General features: G+C 33.1%; 1 protein-coding gene across 1 annotated transcript in view; it reads right to left on the bottom strand.

The window, feature by feature from the left end:
* Positions 1 to 27274, bottom strand: part of Nlg3 (Neuroligin 3) — an 86469-nt gene that overhangs the window by 38876 nt on the left and 20319 nt on the right. Inside the window, exon 2 of the mRNA XM_085192411.1 lies at positions 1749 to 2301. Coding sequence (XP_085048537.1) covers positions 1749 to 2199 — 451 coding nt within the window. The 5' untranslated portion in view covers positions 2200 to 2301. The remainder of the gene's footprint in view (positions 1 to 1748; positions 2302 to 27274) is intronic.

Below are 27274 nucleotides of genomic sequence, written 5' to 3' on the forward strand. Positions count from 1 at the left end.
CACTTTAAGTCATATACTTTAGCGTTTCCTTGTCCGTGTCCAAGGTTTTTGATTATGTTCTCATCTGTATTGATAGGTAATATAAGGCTGAAAAATATATTTGGTCGAATGTGTTATTTCAGAAAGTGCTAAAAGTGATAGTGAAATTATGGAGTCTGTTTATCTATTAATTGATTCGATGTAGCCCACTGTACCTGGAGTTACCGTGTGGAGTGACCTCGAGCACTTAAAATGTATCATAATTATTACAAATACAGCTATTAGACTTTTTAATTGATTATTTTTTACATGTACTCCGTAATTATGTAGAGTTATTATTTCTATTGATCAATTTTCTTCGCGTGTTTTCAATACAGCGTGAAATTGGGCAAGTAAAACGTACTCAACTAGCACTCTCGAAAGACCATAAATGAAGAATTGAACTAAACTGTATTTGATTATGCGGGCAAAACCGACTGTATAACCTATTCAAATTTAATATTGATATTATACCTTCAAAATTCCATGACCTTAACTACCTTCAACTCAATTTTTCTATACATTTCAACATTTTTATTCTTTTTAAAATACATTTCTCGCTGAATGATCGAACAAAGCGATCTTTTGCGCCAATCGAAAAAGTTACTAAAAAAAGCAACTGACGCCCGAACGTATTCGTTTCAACGTAATATTGAAGAATGTGAGGTCTTTTTTGGAGCTGCGTTGCCTTTATGACGACACTGCTTAGCATTGTTGCATTTGCGATCGATAGTTAGAATTTGGAGGATTAAAACTTGGAAGGTTGAATAGGAAATGATGGTACTTCTTTTTTAGGTTATTGTCCATGAATACTGTAGTGATTCGGGCTAGGTTTAAAGAAAATATCAAGTTTTGTTTTCTATGTATTGTTCCGAAACAATTATTCGTAATGAAAAGCATTTTTTTTGTAGAAGGTCTTAATAGTACTCATATTGGGTTATTTATACTTCATGCAGCATGAATCATAATAGGTATTCATATAATCAATATATTTCTCTGCATATGGCAGACGCTACACTCCACAAATTATTACAATTTATTATATTAAAGTTACACGGTAGTTTTACCCATTACATTGACCACGTACATGTTAATGCATTAATTCTGTCAGAGCAAGAGCCTTTTTTGTCAATGAATACCTATTTAAAATCAATAATTGATTCTCATATACATTTTTCCTTAATTCAAATTAAATTGTCGTACAGAAACTAAATTGCAAAATTCAATTCATTTAAACGCTAATGCATCTTTATTTGTTTCACTAATTAGGTGTCCACGAATTGTGAAATACACTCTCGTGTTTAATTCCACCGAATTCCTGACCCGTTTCCGATTCACTGGAAATGCTATTTCCATCTAAGGACAAAATTACTTTCCAAATTATTCCTACTGAACGCTTCGTCTTTTAACAATTATAAATTAGATCTAATAACGCTTTTTGATCTTTACTTTTATACTTAAAAAGTTAATATTTTTGTAATTTTAACATTTTATCTTAAATATAATTTTAGGGGCCGTCCTAGTCCACCGGCACGGCGTCGGTTGTGGGTTCTATATAGACTCAGGATAATTAATTATTTTCATTCCTCCTCTTTGTAAAAAAATAATTATATCTACTTAAAATGTGAAGCAAAATTTTAAGGGATTTCCTTTGAAATTTAATTATTAAATATTTTAAGATATTAAGGAAAAATATATTAATTAAATTATTCTAAATTAGATTTAGTTACCTTGAGCTGGTGCGTAGATATTCAAGTACAAGCAATCTTCCGACTGATTGGTCAAAAATGGTAATATCCTTTTCAAATATTCAAGTCTTCCTTTTGATATTCTTTTAAGGACAGCAGTCTCATTTCTTATATCTGGCAGGACTTGAGGACAGACTGGACCAAATTCCTCAGCAATCTTTACACCAGACCACTGAGCACCTGATACTGGTGGCATAAACCTTAGAGATCCTACAGGAGGTGACGCATAGGGAACTCCCCTGAACACTTCCACTGGTTCTAAAAACCTCGATTCGGGGGTAGTTATGAAACCTCGAATATCACCATATTTAGTCCGAACAACACGAGAACTTATCACAGGTAAATTCTTTTCCTCCATAGTAGATTCACCGTTGACTGTTTTGTGTGACAGTGCGGGTAGAGTGATGAAGTGAACTATGATCAATATTAACATTTTCTCCGTTTACACCGTCCGTGGGCGTAGGATATTGGTTGGTGCTATAAGTCGACCATTTTGCAATTTGAATCTTCCACGGTGCGGCATCTAACGTGGTATCTGTAACAAAATGGATTTTTTATTGTACTGAATTGATTTTTTCTTCAATTTTGTAATTGCTTACAATTAATTGTATAATTTTAATATTAATTGATACTGATAGTAATTAATGATTAGGCAACTGTTCCCTTTCATTAATAATGTAGCCATATACAAATATTTCAAAGAAACACTTAGTGCTTCTTTTTTTTGTTTATTTAAAATATACGATTTATAAAAAGAGTAATTGAGTGGACGTTAGGACACATTACACAAGTTAAATATTTTAAAGTCCATTTTAGGCTCAAAAGAATATTCAGCTCTTTGCCAGTATTTCTGAAACAGTCAACCATCATGTTGTGACCCACTTTCATGTCAAATTGCTTTCGAAATCCATCGCATGTAGGTCTTGTTTCCGCGTTGCGGCCTCAAAACGTAAATGTACAATTTGAAATAACATAAAACTGTCAGGAGGGGATCGAGTCAAACCAAATGAACGCTTTAAAATATTTATATGATGCTTTATTTAGGAGTCCCTTTTTTTGAAAATGAGAGAGGTGTCGTTCGCATCGTCTCGGACAGTACGATAGAAGTCTTCTGTGTTCCTGACATATAAAATTATAACACACTGTTTGTTGTTCTTTTATTACAGAATTTTGTAGGAATGGGTGAGAGAGGCTAACGCTCCAGTTAAATTAAAAGTGACATGATGTAAAATAGCTTATAATCTACTTTGATAAATAGCTAGAGTTTTTCGATTTGAATCAGAAATTCCTGAGATTAGACCATTCCACCAACCTAACTTTTAAACGTAGGGAGTATAGAGCACTTAAAAAAGATATTCCTAACGGAACAAGAATTAACGAGAGTTTTTTCATATTCCACGTAAAATTCCACGCATACAAAATTATGGGCGACAATTGGTAGTATAATATTAATATGATTTTACTTTTAATTGAAGACTTATATCAGATTTTATTCGCGCTTAAAGCTCAGAAAGCCTTTTGGACGCTCTTCTCAGGTAGCTTCTCAAGGGACTCGCAGCGTGACTTATTTAAATTAACGATTTAAAAGGGTACGGAAACAACTTTTCGAGTAGAATATTTTTTATTGACTTATTGACTGCATATTTTTAATATTTTTCACATGTATGTTCATTAACAATGTATTCTTTAATTAATACTAAGAAATTAGTAAGCAATTTCAAGTTTTGTCACGTATTTGTATGGTGGCCAGAGGGACTATCCTAGTGTCCTAACCTTCCGTTTAACATTTTTCGCTATATTTACGACATTTTGCGTAGTGACTGAAGAAGTTATATACCGAGCTCTGTCAGTCAGATATAGTCTCCGAGTGTGGTTTAAATCCACAACTATCGCGTGTATAGTAAGACTCTATCCTATAAGAAGGCCAGGCAGGCAGACCCAGGCCTTACGTAATTAAAGATCAATAACTTTTTTCTTTATGCCTAAATTATAAATTGAAAATTATACTTTATAGTTATACTGATTGCTCAAATTCTTAAATCAGAACATTTAAATGTACTGTTTTAATTATATTTTTATGACTTTAACATGTAATTACTGTTTGTAATTCCATAATAATGTGTGACCGAGTTCCCAAAATCTTTAAAATATTTTTTTATCAGTTTTACGCTATACTGCACATAGCAGGGTAGGCAGAGGTAACTTAATGTTAAGACACTCCGTTCCTTACTTTCTGCCGAAATCTGGAGCATTGCCTGATAAAATTTTAATTATTTCATTTCCTCGTGTTTGAATTGAACCCGCAATCTCTCGAGCTTACAGTCACCCGCTTGTGCCCCTGCACCACAACTGGACTCCTTCTTGTTAGTCGTTTAAAGAGAATTTAGCGCATGGATAAAGAACGTCTTTCCCAACCACTTCCTTTAACACCTTACTTAGGAAAAAAAAATATCAAAGAAAAATGTTCTAATATAAACACTTAAAGCATAAAAGATTGCATGTTATCTGGGTCATATCTAACCATGTATTATTCACACTCGGTTGGCACCTTGTAAGGGTAAATATATGCACTATATCACCAACAGCATGAAAGATGAGTAAGCGTTTCTGGCAAGAATATTGAAGTTAATATGAGTTTAAAATTAAAATTTTTGAATTTTTGTTTCTGGTTGTGGGTTCGATTCTCACTCGAAGAAATTAATTATTTATTATTTTCATTTGTTCGCTCTGGTAACGAGGCAAAGCGTAGTATTGAGTTTCGTCACTAAAGACGCAATTCCTTCATAATTCTGTGAAAACTGAGAATGGAATTGTCTTAATGTGGATCGGAGTGGAACTCGGAAAGGAGAACCTAGGAACCTAGTTTTACGAGTTAGGTTCCCTACTTTGTCGCAATGCGCTACGACCGCTTCAAGTTTTCACGATTTAAAATTTTAAACTTCTGAATTTTGTTCGTAGAATATTCGACAGTAAACGGTTTATGTTGGGTGACATAAGTATTTTGAAATATCGAGGCAATGTTTCATCAGACTATACTTGTTGTTATAAATATTGGAGGAAAGTTTGGAAATTTTGTCTGTGAAGTTTCGGGCGATATTATAAAAGGAACAGTTTGTGGAGACAAGAATTGTGGTATTAGGTTGCCTTTGGTAAAAGCGACGGTCGTGGGTTTAATTCCTACTTGAGGGGATAGTTAAATTATAATTTTTTCCCGCTCTGGTTGACAATACGCGTCGTTGAGTTACTTACCCCAATCCACGATAAAACCCGCAATCGTTACGTTATGGTCAGAGCCTTGTGCCCCTGCGCCAAAACGACCTGACGTTACATTGAAACTATCAACATAATGTAAGGCTATACTAATAGCCTATTATAACCTTCCACAAAACATGGAATTTCCAACAGAAAATAATTTTCCAATTCATACCAGTACTTCCTGGGATTAGCGCGTTCAAACAAACAAACTCTTCAGTTCTAAAATATTAGTCTATATTCGTATTATTGAGGTCTAATCCAGTTATCGTATTACCATTGTTTGTTCGTCCATACAATAAATATTCAGAAACCGTATCTACAGTTTTATGTCCGCATTCAAGTCCTTCCATTCCAAGGTTTTACGACGGTGTATATTTATCTCTAGTAAATTTATTGCGCCAATAACTCGACATGTCGATGCGATTCTTACTTCTTATCTCAGGAACATATGTATGTAGCAAATATATGTATATAATATATTTTTATATAATAAGTGGGTTTTACAGAAGATTTGGGAAGGCGCTAGGTTTAGTTTTACTATAGGACGTGGGAACGTTATTTTGAAAATTTGAGAAATTGTTGTCATTGTCCATCCATAGATGTTATCCATACAGTAAAACAAGGCAAAGTTTGGTTCTGCCACTGAAAGTCCTTGAAATAAAAATGCGATTCTCATGAAAAAATGTTTTTTTTTAACATCAGATTAGTCGAGTTCAGAAAATTGTTCTGATTATAATTTTTAAAATTAAGCGGAAAGTCTAGCATGTCTTCGCTTCATGTTAATACATTAGGTTCCCACTGCCTTCCTATATACGAAATACACCGTGGAAATAAAAAAAAATGTTACAGGTATCATTAAAGAGATTTAACCCATTTTAAAGTTTTTACAGAATAAATATTGAAGCATTTTAAATATATACATTTATTTCGTGTAAGTGGTCTTTTTTGCTGATGCAGTTTCCTGGTTTCAGTTAGTGCGTTACCGCTTACAAAAAGGGCATCAAAATGTATTATTTAAAAATACAAGGTGATTTTTTTGGTTGAAATTTTATACTAAAATTAAATGTATATTTATTAAATGTACTAGGTACATAAAATTGAAATTTTTGCGTACAATAGATGCTTCCTTTTCCAAATCAAATCAAAATCAAAATCAAATTCAAATTGATGATACTTCTAGACAGGCAAAGATTATTATTTAGCAAATTTTAGAGCTGATACCAGTTTGGATAATACATTTTTTAAAATTATTTTATTAGCTTAAGTATGATAGTAGGCCATCGTGGCGCAGTGGCTCAAGGATGTGACTGTAACGCGATGGTTGTGGGTTCGGTCTCCATTGGAGCAAATGTAGCATTGAGTTTAGCCACTCAACAGCAGCATATAAATGTGATATGAAGCCTATCCTGGCGCACCGACACGGCAAATCGTTTCCCTATAAGCTATGTTATGGATTTGGTATAGGAGAATAAATTCTTTTTCATTTCTTGCCCAGACAACAAGACAAATTACGGAGTTGAGTTCTGCCACTTGTGTCTCAAATGTCTCAAAAATTAACAAAGTGAGAATTGTTAACATAAAGCATAGCATAAAGCTAGCATGCTATATTTAAAAAAAAACCATGCTACCCTCTCATACTTGGAAACTGTACCACGATCTAGTCTTCTTAGATAAATAAGTTATTAAGTTCCACCTACTCAATTCGAAAGGAGATAAAAGATTAAAAAAAATTACACCCCAAACAAAATATATAAAAATATTTTTTGGTATATCTACTTTAACAAGCAGTATAATACTGGTATGAAATACTACAGAAACAGTTATATTAGAACAAAAAATATGATTTGATTCGAAGTTTTATCACAGTTGCGCACGAATGGGCGCTACGTGATGCTCAGATACATATTATATTATTTCACGGGGAATAGACGATGCGTGGAAAAATGTACGCATCGCTATCGAGTTAACACTTCGTAGATAGTTCGTAGGTGTGTGTGATGTGTTGTTTGTTGTGGCCGAAAAGGTCACAACAAATTCAACTTTTTTTATCTTCACTCCGTATCCCGCACATAGCGGGTGAAGCAGAGTGAACCTGAGAAACTAGTGTTAAGGCACTCGCTTCCCATTAGACATTTCCGTGTCCCATTTTCCGCTGAATTTTGGAGGCATTAGTTATTGAGTAATTGAACTTCAAGCAGAGTTTTGCTTCGTTGAAAGATTGAGGAAATGAAAATATTAAATCGAACCGTCGCATGCTTTACGCCCCTCATGACTGGCCTCATCATCACGTTCTATTTTATCGACAGTATTTACGGTCTGAGTTACCTCGAATACTTAGAATGTGATAGGTCTTAACAACCTTTTTATCTCTATATTAAATATTTCATTTTCTCGAGTGGAAATCGTATTCACAACCTGTCGTACGCCACGACTGGCCTCTACTACTAACATATCATGAAGAAAAGTTAATCACCATAAATAATTGTAAAGAATTGCACAACATTAATGAACAAACACATACCAACTAACTTGAAATGCATATTTCCAGTACATTATTAGCTTTCATAGTAACCGAAGTAGATACAGAAAGGTTTGGAGTTTCGCGCTTAATTTCCCAGTTGTAATGCAAATGACGTCAACGAGTATTCACTCGTACTGTGGTTTGAATTCGTTACTACTAATGGGTTCCTATGTTTGTTGATCGCTAACTCCTTGATAGAGTGTATTATTAGATGGTTAAATTGCGATAGAGGCCACAACCCCGTGGTACATGCTCCCCGTGATAAATGTGACTGTAAAAGTGACGGCTATGGGTTTAATTCCCACTCGAGGAATGAAATATTTAATATTTTAATATTGGTTGGTTTGGCGTTCTGCTTCTCGCTCTGGAAAGGAAGCAAAGCGCGGCGATGAGTTTCACCACTCAACACTCCATGTCTCAAGAATTCGGCGGAAAGTGGGAACCGGAAGTGTCTAAATTGAAATGAAGTAGATTAGCACTAGGTTCTTAGGTTTTTCTCTATCTACCCTGCTGTGTGAAGGCTACAGCGTGAATCCAAAAAAGAATATTGATGGAGGCCTTCGTGGTTAATATCCTGACTATAAACCGTCGAATCGAGTGGTTTACTAGTAACCTCTGATGAATTCCACTAGTCAGGTCCTGACGCCATCACCACACTAGTTCGATGATATCATATAATTGCGTCGTCACCTGATCTTCTGATATTGGTTAGTTTGGAAACTATTAAAATTTAGCCAAAATTCACTTTCCTAGATTTTATTACAGCTCGACCTAATAACAAAAATGGGTTAAAAACATTAAGGAACCTCCCCGTTAAGCTGTAGCAAACACAAAGTTTGCACTTCCACGCTACGTAAATAGGAAGGCCCATAAAATACAAGTTGATATATAAAGCGAACAATTGGCTGCACAGTACAGTTCAGTACGGCACCTACAATTTCCCACAGACACCATTTTCCTTTGCGTTATTGCTTCGAATGCGGGTGACAAATTACTAGACTACAGTTGCATGTTAGTTGAAATACTGTTATTCTAATGGTAGAGATTTATTTGTTTGTTTTCTTGTTTTTTTAATTTCTCTTTATCCCACATAGAACAGGTTAGGTGTAGGATACCTAATGTTGTCTCCGTTTGCACTTTATAAATATTTTTGGGATAAAATTGTATTGAAATTGCCTTTTAGAGGAACTATGTGTATGGTTGCGGGACCCAAGGACCCTGTGTCTTATTAGAGCATATGAGTTGGCAGAGAACCCCAAACTATCACTTGCATAGTGAGATGATGCTGAATAAGAAATTAGTTAAAATATAACAATATTCTTCCTAATTTATACTGGACCTTTTATTATTCATACAATTCAATCGGCTTTTAATAAATATTTATAGGTGAACTAATGTATTCAATTAGAGAATTCCTTTTGAAATATAATTAAATTATATTATTATTTACGTTTTTATAATTTATGGTAATTAGAAAATATTCGCTCATTCAGAAAAATATTTAATACAAAATTGCAGCGTAATAAAGCAGAAGTGAATGTTGAGATGAAGGAGAGACTTCCGTTATTATAAAGTTATCTAAAAAACATGAGTACACCTGAGAGAGATCGTAGAGTTTGATGCTCCAGTCATTCTGAATCCCAGCGAATTAAAATTGGATAATTGAATCGAATGGTCCAATTTTGTTTTTGTGAAATTTATATTTGTTTGAATAAAACATAAAAAATTCACTCTATAACAAAACATAATATATATTTATAGACTATAAAACGTTCTAGCTATTAATCCGATATGGTTCTAACAGTGAAGCGTACATAAAAAGAAATAGGATTGTGTGAAATTTTCCTCTATTATCGTCCGACCATTTTCTGAACTCAGTATCGTTACCCGAAACCTTTGTTTTATTCTTATCAGTTTTCAAACTACTCAAGTAGTCCCCGATGAGTAGAAAGACTTTATGACGATATATAAAAAAATGTATATGAGACTTTCGTAGCGCCGGGACCCGGACACGGCCGTTGTGGGTTTGATTCCCAAGCGTGAGAGTGAAATAGTTGATACCTTCACTTCCTCGCTCTGGTAACGAGTCAAACGAATGAACGAACTTGAGATTGATTGGACTCCGTTAAGATCCGCTACTAAGCACGCAATACCTCGAATATTCGACGGAAACGAAAGTGTCTTAATAACAAAGAAATATCTTAATACCAGGTGCCTAGGCCCCTTTGAATACCCGGCTATGGGTAGGTTTAAAAAGATAACTTCATGCCTTTTTCCGAAGTCCTTATTTTAAGGAAATTACAACACTCTTAATTAGAAGTCTAAAAACTTCCCCAAGGAAAACAGATATAGTCCTAGAATGAGCCACGACGCTATTCAAATTCAAATTCAAATTCAAAATATTCTTTATTCAAATAAACTATAAAAGCACTTTTGAATCGTCGAATGTACATGTCAACAAAAAGCTACCACCGGTTCGGAAGGCAGTTCTGCTGAGAAGAGCCGGCAAGAAACTCAACAGTTGCTCTTTTCAAAGTCAATGGTATATTTTACTATTACATTAGCTGGCAGCTGTCCTGCCTGACATTCAATAGACATTAATTCCATACATGTTTATCCTCTAAATATTCTTGAACAGTGTAATAAGCTTTACTTGTTAGAATATTTTTTACAGATATTTTAAATTTTGGTAGTGGCAAACTAAGAATACACTGCGGAATTTTATTATATACACGTATACTCAGCCCCATAAAAGATTTATTAACTTTTTGGAGGCGAAAACTAGGAGTAACAATCTTATCTTTATTTCTCGTTTCTATCGTATGACTGTCGCTATTTTTTCTATGACAATGTATATTTTGTCGGACAAAGAGAATATTATAGTATATAAATTGGGAAGCAACTGTAATAATACCTGCATCTTTGAAAACATCTCGCAGAGAATCTCGAGCTCTTAGATTATAAATATATCTCACGGCTCTTTTTTGGAGAATAAATATTGAACTGATATCTAAAGCACTGCCCCATAGCAGCATTCCATAAGATAAAATACTATGAAAGTAGCTAAAGTAGACTAGTCGGGCAGTTTCAACGTCCGTCATTTGTCTTACTTTCTTAATTGCGAACGCGGCAGAGCTGAGTTTATCTGCAAGTGCTTCCAGATGAGCGTTCCACTGGAGTTTGGAATCTATAGTAACACCTAAGAAAATAGCTGATTCCGACACATTAAGAGGTTCTCCTTTAATTATTAGATTAAAATTATGTTTTTTAACATTTGGTAAAGCAAACTCGATGCATTTCGTTTTTTTTTGCATTTAACAATAGATTATTAACATCAAACCAACGAAGAATATGCGATAATGCACTATTCACTTCGTCATAGTTTATTTTATTTCTGTCAACTTTAAATATTAAAGAGGTATCATCCGCGAAAAGTACAATATCACATATGTTCTTCACATAAAAAGGCAGATCGTTAATATAAAGAAGAAATAAAAGGGGACCAAGTATAGATCCTTGTGGAACGCCCATCTTTAGGGGAGATCCAGATGATTTTACATTATTTATACTAACCTTCTGGATTCTTCGGTTTAGATATGAGGCAATAAGATCAAGAGCAGTATCCTGTATACCGTAATGATATAGTTTTAATAACAGAGTTTCATGGTCTACACAATCAAAGGCTTTGGATAAATCACAAAACACTCCAATAGCATTCTGTGACTTCTCCCATGCGTCATAAATGTGCTTTAGGAGTGCAGCACCCGCATCCGTAGTGAATCTACCTTTGGTGAAACCATATTGCTCACTATGGAAACAATTGTTAATATTTAAGAAAATTGTGAGCTGGTTAAATATTATTTTTTCAAATATTTTACTTAGAGACGGCAAAACAGAGATCGGTCTGTAATTTCCAGGGTCAGTTCTATCTCCACTTTTGTAAAGGGGCACTATTTTACTATATTTCATTAAATCAGGAAAAGTACCGGATTCTACACAATTGTTAAAAATTAAAGCTAGATAAGGAGCAATATTAGGTATAATTGTTTTAAGAACTTTAACAGACATGCCCCATAGGTCACCAGTTTTCTTTAAATTAAGGCTTTTAAAAGTTTTAACTATTTCATCTGGTGACACATTCTTAAACACAAAATTTTGTCTACAACTATTTACATGGGTTTTCAGTATTAATTCTGCTTCCGAAGGAGATGATGGCAGTGAACGTGTTACTTCGATAGGTATATCGGAAAAAAAATTTTGAAAAGTATTTGCCACTTCTAAATCTGAATTTAAGATTATATTATTAACTTTTAATTTAATAGGTTCACTGACAGCTCTAGATCTCCCAGTTACAGTAGTAATAGCATCCCATGTAGCTTTAATTTTATTATTAGAGTTTAAAATTTTTGCTCTTATATACATAGACTTAGCCTGGACACATACCTTTTTAAATATTTTTGAAAAATTTCTAACTTTTAACAAGAACGCCGGATCTTGATTCCATTGCCTCATATCATATAATTCATATAGTTTGTTTCTGCTTCGGTATATACCAACAGTTGCCCAGTCGCTAAAAGTTAACTTCGAGTTTTTATATATTTGTTTAACTTTAAAAATGTTATCAAACTCTGTAGTGAGTAAATTAAAAACTTTACAATATACCTGATCCGGATTTAATCCGGTTATTTCTAATGTTGCTATTTTTTCACTCACTTTATTATTAAAAAGATTAATTTTATTTTCGGTAATTGGTCTAATTGATATTTGTTTACGTTCTGCGACTGTTTTATCTATTACCGAAAACATTTGACCACAATGATCCGAGCTAAGATTAGTAATAATTTGTTTTTCTACAGTCTCACAATGACAAAAAACATTATCTATACAAGTAGCGGACGTATTCGTTATACGAGTTGGTTCAGAGAAAATATTAAACAAATTAAAAGATTTAAATAAGTTTAGAAGACGAAGGCTTAATGATGACACCTGTATTATATCTATATTAAAGTCTCCGCATACGATTAAAGATTTACTATTCAAACTCAAGTTATTCAGAACATCCTCCATTTTTTCTTCAAATACTTCAAAACTACCTGAGGGGGGTCGATACACGCATACTATAATATGTCTATTGAATTCAACGCAGGACAATTCAATGGAGCGTTCGTCGGAGAGAGCTACTATATCTGGTCGCGATTTACAACGTATGTCATTTCTCACTAATATAAGCGAACCGCCGCGGATGGCCTTCTCTCTAACGAACGAACTTGACAATGTATAGTTTTCTATATTTACTGTATTGTTACATCTCGAGATCCAGTGCTCAGTTATACACATTATATGTATATTAATTTTTCTTAGAAATAATTCTAGTTTCAGTTCTTTGCCTCCTAGGCCTTGCATATTCTGATGTACAATGTTAAATTTAACTTTAAATGACCTAGGCGTTGTCTTATTGTCTAGTTTAAATTGGAACTTACATCATTATACTTTATAGAAGTATTATTAGTACATTTAATTTCCTTCGTTATACCATGTACAACGGGGTTTTGTATATTATATGCTACTAAAGTAGCAATTTGTTTCTTAAAATATAAAGGTAGATACAATGTATCTTCTGTCAACTTACAGCTATTAAAAATAAATTTATTTAAATCTAAATAAAATAATGCGTCGCTATGACGTTGTGTCGTATTATATAATGTCAAGTTCAGGTTATATATATATTTATTTTGTTTTTCTGTGAGGGAAGAAGAATATGGAAAAGAGCATATAATAAATTTACATTTAGTTTTACTATGTAAGTCAAGCAAGTTTTCTATACTCTTTATAATATCTTGTTTCCTCACTGACAAACTATGACCATGTAATAGTACAACAGTACTATGCTCATTTAAATTCATGGACATAATTTTCTTAATATTAAACTGGTAACTGGCTCCAGGCGAACATGCATTAAATACATTTGAAAAGTGGTGACTAAGTAGGGACCCAAAGCCTTGACCTAATTTATCAGATATAACAATAATATTATTTGATGAGGAGCGGGAGGAATTGACAATATGTAAATTATTTTTCTTATTTTTATTGAGTATATCATGCATGGCCGAGTCACTCACAGCCTCAGAATTGTTTATATTTTGCGAGGCAATTGATTCAGTGGAACCTACAACTGAACAACCACAACTATGTTTATTTGTTAGTGATTCAAATCTTTCCATGTTGTAATTGCAAAGATCAACCAAATCGCCTGCAGCTAAAATATGTTCTTTAATTTGATTTTCTGAGGATTCATATTTCTCACTTAGTGCTCCGAGGGAGCTATTTAGGTTGTTTATTTCATCTTGCAGCTGGAATGTGTCTCGGTCATACATAAACCTGCTTTGAATCAATCTATTATTAATACAGAAACATCTGGAAACATTAACCACTGGAAATTAAACACCCATCACGTTGCAGTTAGTCACCGTATTGCTGCTTCACAAGAACCTGCATGAAATTTAAAAAAATACTCATCTATCCTCCAAACCCAATCTTTCACAAAATCTCTTCATTATCGTATTAAATTTCATCCTCCCGATTACCAATATCAGATTGGCGTTGTGTTAAGGAAAACACTAAACAGTAAAATCCTTCGGGCCATACATAATTGGCAGGAATAAAGCATTTTAGACGTTTCCCAGCTTAGTGTGAGTTAATGGAATAGCTCGGCTGTTTATTAGAGTAATGCTGAAAAACTTTTCGACTTAAGTGCAGGAGCGTTCACCAGTCAAAGTGAAAGATTGCCTTCGCTAAAGAAAACACTTGATATACTCTAAGGCTTGTGTTTATTTCGTATGTGTAGTTTGTTTTTAGAGCTTGGTAAACTAAATTTTAATGCGATTATTTTTTTATTATTTTGTTAAGTAAATGTATAGTTTTTTTAATTTGTGATTGAAATATTAAATGTAAATAAAAAATTATTACTCTGCTTCGGTGCATAAGCGCAGCGTTGATTTCGATACAATTAGTGTCTTGAGTAAGTAAGGACTTAATACAATTAAATTTCATAAAACTGGAGACCTGTTGTTTTTGCTTAAGTTGTATCCCGCATATGGCAGTGTCGGTAGAGGGATCCTAATGTAAAAATCTCATCTCATCGAGATATTGCGTCCTTAGTAACGAAATTCATCGCGAGTTCTTGTAGAATATTAACAATACAATGGTTTTCGGTAATTGTATCTCATATTTACTAACATTTAGTTATATTGAAATTTGAAAGTTAGCTAACAAATTGAATAGCAACGTAACGAGGTATACAAGAAATTCCTAAACTAAAACCCAAATTCTCAACTTTGCTTAGAAACCAAAAACAAAGTTCTACGAACTTGATTATAATATGATGTCTATTTTAATTATGTACTATAAAATATATGATTAGAATTTTTTTTACATATCGGCGGCATGAACCGGCATTTCTTGTTCTTACAAGCGTTCGTGCAAAACCTGCGTTCGTTGGTTACTTTTTTTGCAGCTTCATGTTGGATCCTGCACATAGCAGAGGAGGCAGAGGGATCCAGGTACCTTTATGTTAAGATACTCCTTTCCGGTTTCACTTTCGTCCGCCATTTGTTCTTTTAATTAAATTTATTTATTTTCTATATCTGACTTCTGCTTTATTATGAAGTGGACCTTAACATTGAAAATTTAATTAGGTTCTTCAGAATCGACAAATTGGAACAATAAAGTGGCAAGTGACGTCATATACTACTAGTGCCATTTATGTTTAAGATTTCTTTATAGCATGACTCTGTTAAGAGACGTGGAAACTGCGTCTTGTTTGATTACCAGAAGAAATGAAAGAAATAACTTATCCCTTAGTGGGATTCGAACGGGCAATCGTCGTATCGGCCACACCTTGTGCTGTTGTGCCACAAAAGCCTCTTCAATTATTACCCTAAATGTAAATCGAACCTGCATCTATACAACTCTACGGTACTAGAGTGAACTACTTAATTACTATGAATATTTAGATATTTAGCGGAAGCTAGTATGTTCTCAGGATATTACGTTCACAGTCTTCCTAAGTAGCGCAGCATTATCGAGCTTTACTCTAAACAGTGATGATACATACTATTATGTGGATTTTGAGGAAACTAATAAATTTTACCTAACACAGCACGCTGTGTTGTTGATAAAATACTGCGATAAAAATGACTCGTCTAGAATAAATAATCAGAAAAGTTATTACAAACTAAAATTGAAAATACTTGGAACTGAAACTATTAAAAAACTTATTTTCTTTTTGAAACTTTTTGAATATTTTATTTAAACAAGTATTTGTCATAAATTATTTATAGAACATTATTAATATTTCAGCTTTGAAACACATTAGGTAAGTCTGGTTCGATACATTTCTAAAATCTTACTTAAGTATCACGTGTCAAAGTAACGTGAAATTTCATGAACTGATATTAGAGAAATTCAACTTTATTTTCATTTTAATATCGTATTATTTGTTAAATAAACATATGTCGAGTCAATATCGGCAGAAAGTGAACCGGAAACAGAGTGTCCTAACATTAGGTTCCCAAGTTCCCTACCAAGCTGCTATATGCGGAATAAGGCGAGATGCTAAAAAGTAACAATGTTATATTAATTACTGCAATTTCAAAATTATTTCAACATTTCAAACGTGTTTACAATTACATTATAAAAACGCACACCCCTTCGTATATGGGTTAACGACACTTCAAATTTGTATATACATACATACCTTTCAAAAAATCTTTAAATTAAAATGTTTTTATTCATTATATGGTATATAGGTCGGTCCCAGTGTCAATGTAGAGCGTGAAACATAAAGGTTCCTTTTTAATCATTCTATATTAAAAAAAAATTGTAGCCAGTATTTTTAGCTTCATCGCTGTATTTCTGGATTTCACATATAGTAAGGTACGAGGAGATAGAGGGCAGCTACTGTTAAAGCACTTCGTTCCTTATTTCCCGATAAATCATTCACGGAACTAAACGCCGCTATTTTTAACTTGTTTGTTTTTTTACTAAAGCGAAGAAATGATAATAATTTGTTCAACGGGGTTGGAATCGAACCTACAACCGTCACGCTTATAATGTCACGCCACCACCACTTCCAGTCGGATAATATTGTTGAAATGAGAAAATAGGTTTGCACGCTTTGACGAGTAAACTATTCAACTGATTAATTGATCATCATGACTGTATGTACGCATACTTATAAAAGTAGTTTAATTTAAAAATTATATTTATGTGTAATAATGTGTAATTACATACATATACATGCATTTACTTATTTATTTATAAAAGAAATGTGTGTAAGTACACATTTCTTTTATTGATGAGTAGCTTGAGACAAAAGTAATAGGTACATGCTTAATTTTATTTTCTTTTCTTTTACCTTTTTTGCAATATTTTTCAGCTTTACGCTGTATCCGCAAATAACAGGATAGACAGAGGAGACCTAGTGTTAAGACAATCCGTTTCCAAATATCCACCGAATTTTCGAGACAGTGCGTGTTGAGTGGCAAAACTCAACGCCGCGATTTTTGCGTTGCTACCAGAGCCATGAAATGAAAATATTAATAAAATAATAATTTATTCCCTCGAGTGAGAATCGAACCCATAATCTTCGCGTTTAAGTCACACTCTTACAAGTACGCCTACAAGTGGAAATTAAGCACAACCAGAGGCAAAAGCTAGTTAGTATTAATAAAATTGGAAAAGGCTTGGCTTGGCTGTATCATTTATCCCTAATGACGCTTGTATCGATATTGAATCGGATTCATTTTGATTAACGATGTATTCGTTAATCGGAACTCCATTAATGACTCGATACTGAGTAATGGATGGGATCAAATCGCGTGCGAAGGGCGAGTGATAAGGATACAATATTGCGAAGTTAGTGTGATTGTTGCGTATACGATGACCGGGTTCTGGGTGTTTGTTTGGAATATATACTTAGATTTTATGTTTTTTTTTTATGAAAAGAGAAAAAAATGGTGACTAAGAAAAAATGTCTGACCTTTGTTTTTGGCGTTCAAAATGTAGTAATTTAAATAACCCAAAAAGTAAACATATAATATAATTATATTTCCACAAATCAGCTTCACGCTCTATCCTGAACCTAGTGTTAAGACTCTCTGATCTCCACTTTCCGCCAAATTTTTCAAGGCATTTAGTTGTGGGAACTTAACGCCGGGTTTTTGCGTTGGTGCCAGAGCAAAGAAATAAAACTTTTAATAAATAACAATTCATTCCCCGAATGGAAATCGAAGCCATAACCGCCGCGTTACCACAATGGCATCATAATTTGTATAAAATAGTTAAAAATCATATTTTCTTGACTCTGTTTAGGTAATTGTAAGTATAATATGAAAATCAATTTCCAGTAATATGAAAAAAAAAAACAAAATAAATGAAGAAATTAATGAAAACAAAAACAATTAATTATACCTTCTTTTATGAACATTTCATTTTAATTTGGAACAAATCAAAATCCACAGTAGGTACAGTCCTCATTGACCTAGATTTAGGAAATTCGGTAAGTGCTTGAATTTTGTATTTTAGTACAAATAAAGAATAATTGAAGCGGTCGTGGCGTAGCAGCAAAACTTCTCGCTGTAAATGTATTGATTGTGGGTTCCATTCCCAGTAGGTAAAATACCTACATTACTTTCATTGCCACGCTCTGGTATAACAAGACAATGTTCGGCGTTAAGTTCTGCTACTCAACTCTCCAAGCAATGTCTCCGAAATTGAGTTGTGCATGAAGAACGCAATATCTGCTATATGCGGGATACAGCGTAAACCTAAAGAATACTTACATAATTATTATTTATAACTTTATATTTTCACACTTTACTTGCATCATATTTCATAACCATTCGACGTCATCGTGCGTCACATGGCAATATACCATAAAAAACGATTATTCTTTGATGATATTTCCTTATAATAACTAACTTATGGCACAAATTTGTTTAGGGACAAAAAGAAGATTTCTAAAAACAATTTAAATTTTGCTAATTTCCATTTTGTTTCACGGTTTTTGTTATTGTGACTATATATGCAATTTTTACAGTGATTTTTCACTTATAGGATTATGTACAATTTCTTCAAAATATGAATACTCTGTCGATTGCAAATCAAACCAACACCCGTCAGGTTTAAAGACATTAGCTGTTCCACAGCGCCATAATGGCCTCCATAAGAAATATCTTAAACAAATTTTAGAAGATTTTAAAAATGAATCTAATTCAAATCGGGTTTCAGTAACAAGCTGACACAATTTGAACACGCATTTGAATTGTTCTAGTTTAGAACTATGGGTTTAATTAAAGCTAGCTTAGTATCGAGAGCCTTGTTCTCCTTGATTAGAGACAAATAAATATGCTACGCTTAACAAAGTTAAAATATGTTACATAAATGCCTTTGTGACTATGTAAGCGCGACGGCTATGAGTTCGATTCTCACTCGAGGAAATTTAAAACGACTATCCGGATTTTATTCTATGCCTACTGTTAGATTTTTGTTGGATTTTCTTCAAATAGTATTAATAGATTATATTATGATGAAAATCCAACAAAGTATATTTGTTGAAATCGGCTCTACAATGTACCTACTAACGTTACAATTAAATGAAAGGCGGCAAATATGAGCGTGGATTTAATAAATGGGAAAAAAATCAAATGTTATTATAGACGTTTTTGTATTTGTAGATATAGCTTCATGTAATGCAAAATAAGTAGAGAGAGCCTAATAGAGCTAAGACACTCTGTTCCTAATGAAACTAATTTATTCCCCCGAGTGAAAATCGAACCCACAATCATCGCGTTCACTTTACAACAACGAAATATGTTTAAATAATACAAATTTAATAGTGCTTACCACTCAAAATACATTGAGAGGAATAATTACTAAGCCCCAACTGTCTATCTGTCAGCTAAAGAAATAGACAACGCTTTGAATAGTAAAGCTCTTATTATTCATTTATAAGTAAATCTTTAATTGACACTGGTTGTGGTGTGGAAACGTGCTTAGATAAATGAGAAGGATTTACGTTAACCCGGATATTACAGGTCTGGTAGAGAAACAAAGTATGGGACGAGTGTCTTAACTCTAGGTTCCCAGGTTCCATCTACGATCCAGGATACAGATTGAATCTAAAGAAGGTATAAGGCTAGGAGGATGGCACATAATGTTCGTTTCTCATTATTTCTCAAGATATTGCGTGTTGATTGGCGGATTTCAACTCCGCGTTTTGTTTTGTTATCGTGGCAAGGATATAAGAAAATCCATTTCATCGAGTGCATGCTGAACCCACAACTGTCACGTTTTCAATCAGATGTATTTTTTAGATTTATTTAGTTGATACGCACTTAGAAGATGAAATCTCTAAAGAGTGCAGACACTGAAGGCTGGATTGGACTGGAAAGTGACAAAGTGGGCAACGGAAATATCTTAAAGGGAACGTAGTGTGTTAACATTAGGTTCCCAAATTCCCTTTACTTACCCTTCTATGTGCAGCATAGCACGTGAATTTAAAAAAATATCTTAAGACTATTTAATCAAGAATGAAAAAGAAAAACTGCACAAAATTTCACTAACTTCACGTACTTCACAAATACGGGCTAATCTCATTTTTAATATGGACCCCTGGTCAGCGTATATCTAATGACCCTCATCTATTTCCAAGCTCCAAGCACTTTCCGGGGGAAAAAGGGGATATTTCACAAGTGATCGTTAATAACAATCTCTGGGTCCACTGATTGAGTTGTTCTTCATTGTAAGGACCCTTGTCGTTCTTGGAACATTATAGGTATTGAGTTCAAATACGTAATATGTATATGGAATATGGGATTTATTGATTTTTTGGTAAGTGATAAATTAATTGAAATTCCATGTTAAAGGATTTTAATATTTGGATATATTATAATTATGAAAATCGGTGTAAGCTAATGTCAAATTATTTTTTTTTCTATATTCAAATTCAAATTCAAAATATTCTTTATTCAAATAGGCAATTATTATAAGTACTTTTGAATCGTCGAATGACTATATATATAATATATAATATATATAAATTGCTACGACCAAATAAATTCAAACAAAATAAATTTAATAGCGTTGGTTTGGTTAAACAAGTTAATCTCAGGAACTACTGATTTCAATTAAAAAAAATATTTTATTTTTTATAGTGTTTATATCGAGGAAGTCTATTATAGGCTATATAACACTATGCGGATCATTTCTAAGTAGTTGTTTTAAATTTAACGTTCCGAAATATTGGAGAACACATGATACTGGTAAATCTAGCATTTAATTAGAATAGCATTTATTTAAAAATATAAATTAAATTTTAGATACTAAAAAAAGATTTCTTCGTGTAAAGTCCAAATTCTGAGATTATTAAAGGTTTAATTTTAATGTTAAGGCTAAGTAAGGAGCAAGAAGCTCAGATCCTTAACAGACCAGTTACGGTTTTAATAATGACAAAAAATATTTGTTTTGTTTTTTTTTCTCACTTTTACGATTTATGTTGCATATAACAGGGTTAGTGTAAAGGACCTAGTGTTAAAACACTCCGCTTCCCGCTTTTCCCTCAAATTCGAGACATTCCGTGTTTGAAGGATGAAACTCAACCCCGCACTTGTCACAGCGCCACAGCGTCTGAATAATTATTTATTGTATAGAAAAAAATAATCAAATATTTGCAATACAATTTCAATGGCGTCGCCATGTCTAGACTCAATTGCTAACAATATAATCTAAAAATATATAGAAGAATAGGAAAAACTGAATATTGACTTATAAAAAGCCTTTGCTATTTTCCAAAATGTTACTAATACTATATTGGGGATGGCAGCACGCAGTGGCACAGCATCTGACTTTAAAAGTGATGGGTTCTATCCCTAATCGGGAGAATGATTATGAGTAAACAAAGCGCAGGGTTAAGTTCTGCCACTAACACGTACTTTCACGAAAATTATGCGAAATATGAGCAACTGAAGTGTCTTTTGCCTGCTATTCAGGAAAAAATGTAAAACCTCTTCTAAATAACCAAATCCTTTAGTCAATATTCTTTGCACCTGTGTGACCAGAAGTCATTTCAACAATTAATACAATTATTGAACCGGTAACACTTTGTACAAAGTTGGTTACCGCGGACGTGGCTCGAATACAAAATCACTTTACTTCAGTTGTCTTAAGCGAATTTTAATTTTTATTGTTAAGCTTTGGTTCGTGACGAAAATATATTGGTTTTTTGTCTCAAGATATACATAAGTAGTGGCCCTGACTTTTTTTGCGGGGACTTTAAGATGTAAAATTAAATATCTATAGTGTGAGATTAATACATAGATGACAGTCGCTTCCGTTCCCCACTTCTCTCCCAATTCTGGAGGCATTGCGTATTGCGTGGCAGAACTCAACATTGCGATTTGCCATGTTACCTCTTCTGCTCATTTCCTCAAGTGGGAATCGATTCCACAACCATTGCGTTTACACTTTACAGTTATTTGTTATCGTCATTAATTTATTTATTGTTTAACTTCCCGCTATATCTCCCACATAGCAGCCCGTAGCACGGTAGCCAGACGAAAACCTAATATAAAGACACTCCGTTTTCGCGAGTGAGAATTGAACCCGCAACCGCCGCGCTCACTCCTAAGCCCCTACGCCACGACAGCCTCGATTGCCTCATTACATATATAATATACATATTCCATAGCGCCATCACAATACACTGACCTAAATGTGTACAGACAGATTCAATTTTGATTGACAATTGTAGGGATTAATTAATTTTAGTTCAATAAAAACATATATCACATTAATATTTAGTTGAATGATTTATATCATTCGTAACGTATATTCGTTGATTTCATTTTAAAAATGTATGGATGATGAGTGAAGAGTACAGAAATACGTTTTTTTTAACTTGACATAATATATTTCCTACAGAAAAATATGCGGAATGTAGTGTTAAGACACTCTGTGTCCTTCCGCGGAACTCAGCGCCACGCTGTGTCTCCACAACTGTTTTTGAAAAATCACAACTATTAAGTTCCACGTCATTTTCATCATCATCTTCATTCTAAATGTAATTGGAATTTGGTAAAGAAAAGTCTTTGCCAGCCCTAAATCTGCAACATTCCATTCGCCAGGAATGCCATACATGCGTACAATGGTATGATATCTCCCCGAGGCAGAATGTACCAATGAGAAGTGAAGGGAATGAAAATATTACAATTTTTTTTCATCATCACGGTGTATCCTGCATATAGCAGAGTAAACAGAGAGAAACTAATGTTAAGATATTTTTTTCCCCATTTTCAGCCGAATTTTATTTCCTCGAATGGGGATCAAACCCAAAACCAGCCACGCCTATGAGGCGCTCTGCGCCATGAGTGGCCTCAAAATCGCCACAAAAAATATTAAGAAAAAAATACTTATTTAAATTATTATACCCCCTCAATTTTCAAATACCCTGGGATCCGGCCGTTGAATCCTGCATAAACGAGTTTTCTTAATTAAACCTATATTAATGAATAATACATGATTAGTAGAACAGATTACACCTGGGTTGCCTGGAAGAATCCTGCCGCAATCACCTTTAATTACATTTTTTCGTAACTCGTTTTTGGAGAAAATTGCACCCATACGTTTTTTATATGAATCGCACATCATTTGAAAGATAATCGCATAAGGAATTGGAAAATTAAGGGTTGCCAGCTCTCAGTCTGCCGCAAGTCTAGGGTTGCCTGGTTTAAACATGTCACTAAATGTTAATAATTTGCACTCATGTGTTTTTTTAATGAATTATATATCAAATTAAAGCTTATTTTTTTCTGAACACTATAAAACAGGGTTGCCTGGAAAATTCCTGCCGCAAACAGGGGTTGCCAGCGTTTGAAATATTTTATTCCGGTTCCGTTTGACTATGAGAATAGACGATGAAATGCGCGGTCTGCCTTATGTTTTAAAGTAAAATATTATATAATAGAAGGTCAATCTTAAAATCAATGTTTATTCTAATTGTTTATCTGTTAAATGATGATTTTAATCATATTAAGTACACGCAGAAAACTATTTAAAGATCATAGGGCAGAAGAAATCATCCTTATTTTTCAAGTAAAATAATGAATCTATAATATTGAGTCTTTGCAAAATCTATTTTCTAATACTAATATTTATTTATTAATTTAAATAACCCTTTCAAAACAACTAAATTATCTAATTAAGTAAATGTTTACAAATATCGATCTACTATAAGGTATTAATTACAACATGTTTCCTTAATATAATGAGAGGTGACAATTATTGCGGATATTTTTTTATTAATTAAGAAAATATGGAAAATTACATTTCAATAAACAATCTCTCTCTCTCTTCGCCCTCTGCTTGTTTGTTTGACAACGCCGTCCGTATCCATAGAAAGAACTATGGCGCCCATCTTTTTGGTACGAATATTTACGTTTTTGCAAAGTAAATGAAAACTATTCAACTAATAAAAACTATTAAAAAATATAGATAAAAAAATGTCGCTAGCAAGAACTTGTCCGTCTATACTGATAGTTTTTAAGGCATTTAGGTCTGAAAGAATTGTTCTTATAATTATAATAAAGCGTAATCACTCACTCACGTCCCTAACTTAGTGTAATCAAAACTGAGGCAATTCCCACGACCACAATTGTCACATTTTATTAAACTATATAATATTAAAGATTATAGTATACTTTCGTTTTGCATTAGAAAATAATTAAAAAATACTTCTTTATATTTTTGTTTTAAAACAATGAACTTTTTGTAACACTGTAAATGATAACCGTGCATTATGTCACTATTTAAAAAAATGTCACTGTATTTAAAATTCATTTTTTGGCGAAACAATAACATAATTTTACACTTTTGGAAAGATTCCTTGTTAAATTCTATCACATTTTCACATCTTCATTTTTGTCAAGTAAAAACGTCTTTACTCCAAAACGAAAGGTAAGTAACTAAGTAATATGCTCAAAAACAACTCATTTGGCCATCTGCACTTTTATTGCATTTAGAAACAATACATCTTCGAAAATAATTTTATTGCATTTGGTTTGCTTTGTATCACGCCGCAAAATGTTTATCTATAGTAAAAAATAGCCAACTAATTGATATTTGCCGACTCTTGGTCATAAACCGTAAATAGCGTTTATTAGTCGGCATTACTGTCGGATTTTCTTCGAATTTATTTTGCTAACTTAGTTTTGTTTATTATAATTCTATTATATATATTTCTTTCCTATGCAAATTATTAAAAATTGCGTGAGAAAAAATCTAATCAAATCAAATCAAACAAGTAGAGGACGAAGAGAGAGAGAGAGAGAGAGTTCATTGAAATGTATTTTTCAATATAATTAATAAAAAAAATATCCGCAATAATGGTCACCCTTCTTTATATTAAGGGAACATGATGTATATGTATGTATATTAATAGTTTATAGAAGATCGATATTTGTAAACATTTATTTAATTAGATAATTTAATTGTTTCAAAATGGTAATTTAAATTAATAAATAAATATTAGTATTTAGAAAATAGATTTTGCAAAGAAAAAGAATATTATAGATTCATTATTTTACTTGAAAAATAAGGATGATTTCTTCTGCCTTATGATCTTTAAATAGTTTTCTGCGTGTACTTAATATGATTAAAATCATCATTTAACAGATAAACAATTAGAATAAACATTGATTTTAAGATTGACCTTCTATTATATAATATTTTACTTTAAAACATAAGGCAGACCGCGCATTTTATCGTCTATTCTCATAGTCAAACGGAACCGGAATAAAATATTTCAAACGCTGGCAACCCCTGTTTGCGGCAGGAATTTTCCAGGCAACCCTGTTTTATAGTGTTCAGAAAAAAATAAGCTTTAATTTGATATATAATTCATTAAAAAAACACATGAGTGCAAATTATTAACATTTAGTGACATGTTTAAACCAGGCAACCCTAGACTTGCGGCAGACTGAGAGCTGGCAACCCTTAATTTTCCAATTCCTTATGCGATTATCTTTCAAATGATGTGCGATTCATATAAAAAACGTATGGGTGCAATTTTCTCCAAAAACGAGTTACGAAAAAATGTAATTAAAGGTGATTGCGGCAGGATTCTTCCAGGCAACCCAGGTGTAATCTGTTCTACTAATCATGTATTATTCATTAATATAGGTTTAATTAAGAAAACTCGTTTATGCAGGATTCAACGGCCGGATCCCAGTCTAAAATATCTTATGAAAGTTTTAATATGAAACGTGTCCACAATTTTTAAAAGCCTTCATTCAAACATGAATTGCATATCTAGAATGCTTTATATATTTTTTTATCAAAGAGCTCAGCTCAGCCCGTGACTGAGTGAAGGTTAAACTGAATAGGCTTTAGAATTAAAATCGATATCAACGTTATTGTGCCAAAGTTGGGAAATATCTGTGTAGTTTTACTATAGTATTAGTATCAAATCCAATGACAGGATTTTTTAGGTTCACTCCATATCGTGCACATATCGAGTTAAATAGAGGGAAGTGGGAACCTATTCTGGAGGCACTGCGTGTTGAGTGGCGGGAATCAACGCCGCGATATGCCTCTTTACCAGAGCGAGGAAATGAAATATTTAACATTGTGTATAATATTTAATAGTGTGAGAAAACCTCTAGACTTTGATTACAGATACAGAAATTGCATTGAAACTGTATAGTACTTTTTTAAAAACGTTTAAATATGTTAACATAGCGAGATTTCAGTCCGAGCTTATTTCCTAAATGTAGAATAACACTTTAAATATTAAAAATCACATTATATATCCTACTGCTTTTCATGATAAATGAACTATCGAATACAAAAATAATTTTCCATTTGGAACTAGTCGTTCCTGAGATAGGCGCATCGAGCCCTACATACACTGCAGGCTTATAATATTAGAGATTACACTAACTTCTCTGTTATTTTACTATAGAATAATAAAGATGAACACTAAAAATGAGCAACATCTGCAAAAGTCGAATACAAATTTAATTTTTAATATCTACGCATAAGCCCTTACGTACCCGCCTTTGGCCTCTTAGGAATATTTTATGTGAATATAACCATCTGTTCAACCCGGATTTACTTATATAAGGTATTTAAGCAACAAGAAACACCTAACAATTATAAAGTCATTTGGTCTTTGAATTGTTGAATTGTTAATACTTACCAATTTTGTGAGTTATAAATGCCACCAGAAATTGGCGGAAAGTAGGGAACGGAAGTGCCGTAATGGGAACAGAGTGTATCAACACTCTGTGTACCCGGCTATGTGCGTCATACACCGTGAAGCTAAAAACAAAACGAAGTTACGGGAAGTAGTAAAGTAGTTTATATATAACACAAAAACCAAAATCACATTTTAATTAAATTCCATACAAATTTCACTGAAACATCTTACAAAGTAAACAATATCTTCATAAAATCCGGTAAAAACGTTCATCGATGCGGCGTCGTGTTTCTAAGCACCTGTCCATTATATAAATTAATTTATATATTTTTTGTTGTTCAAGCTTTTATTTTGTAAAAAGCACCCGCTAAAATAATATACTGTGGAGAAACAATCGCAATTAAGCATGAGTTATTTTGATATATGAAGTGGGTTCTACGCCAATGATTGCAGGTTCGATTCTCACTCAGAAGAATGGAA

The sequence above is a fragment of the Heliconius melpomene genome, chromosome 11 (assembly GCF_056956725.1).
Source record: "Heliconius melpomene rosina isolate 202511_hmr_F chromosome 11, ASM5695672v1, whole genome shotgun sequence".
NCBI classification, from domain to species: Eukaryota; Metazoa; Arthropoda; class Insecta; order Lepidoptera; family Nymphalidae; genus Heliconius; species Heliconius melpomene.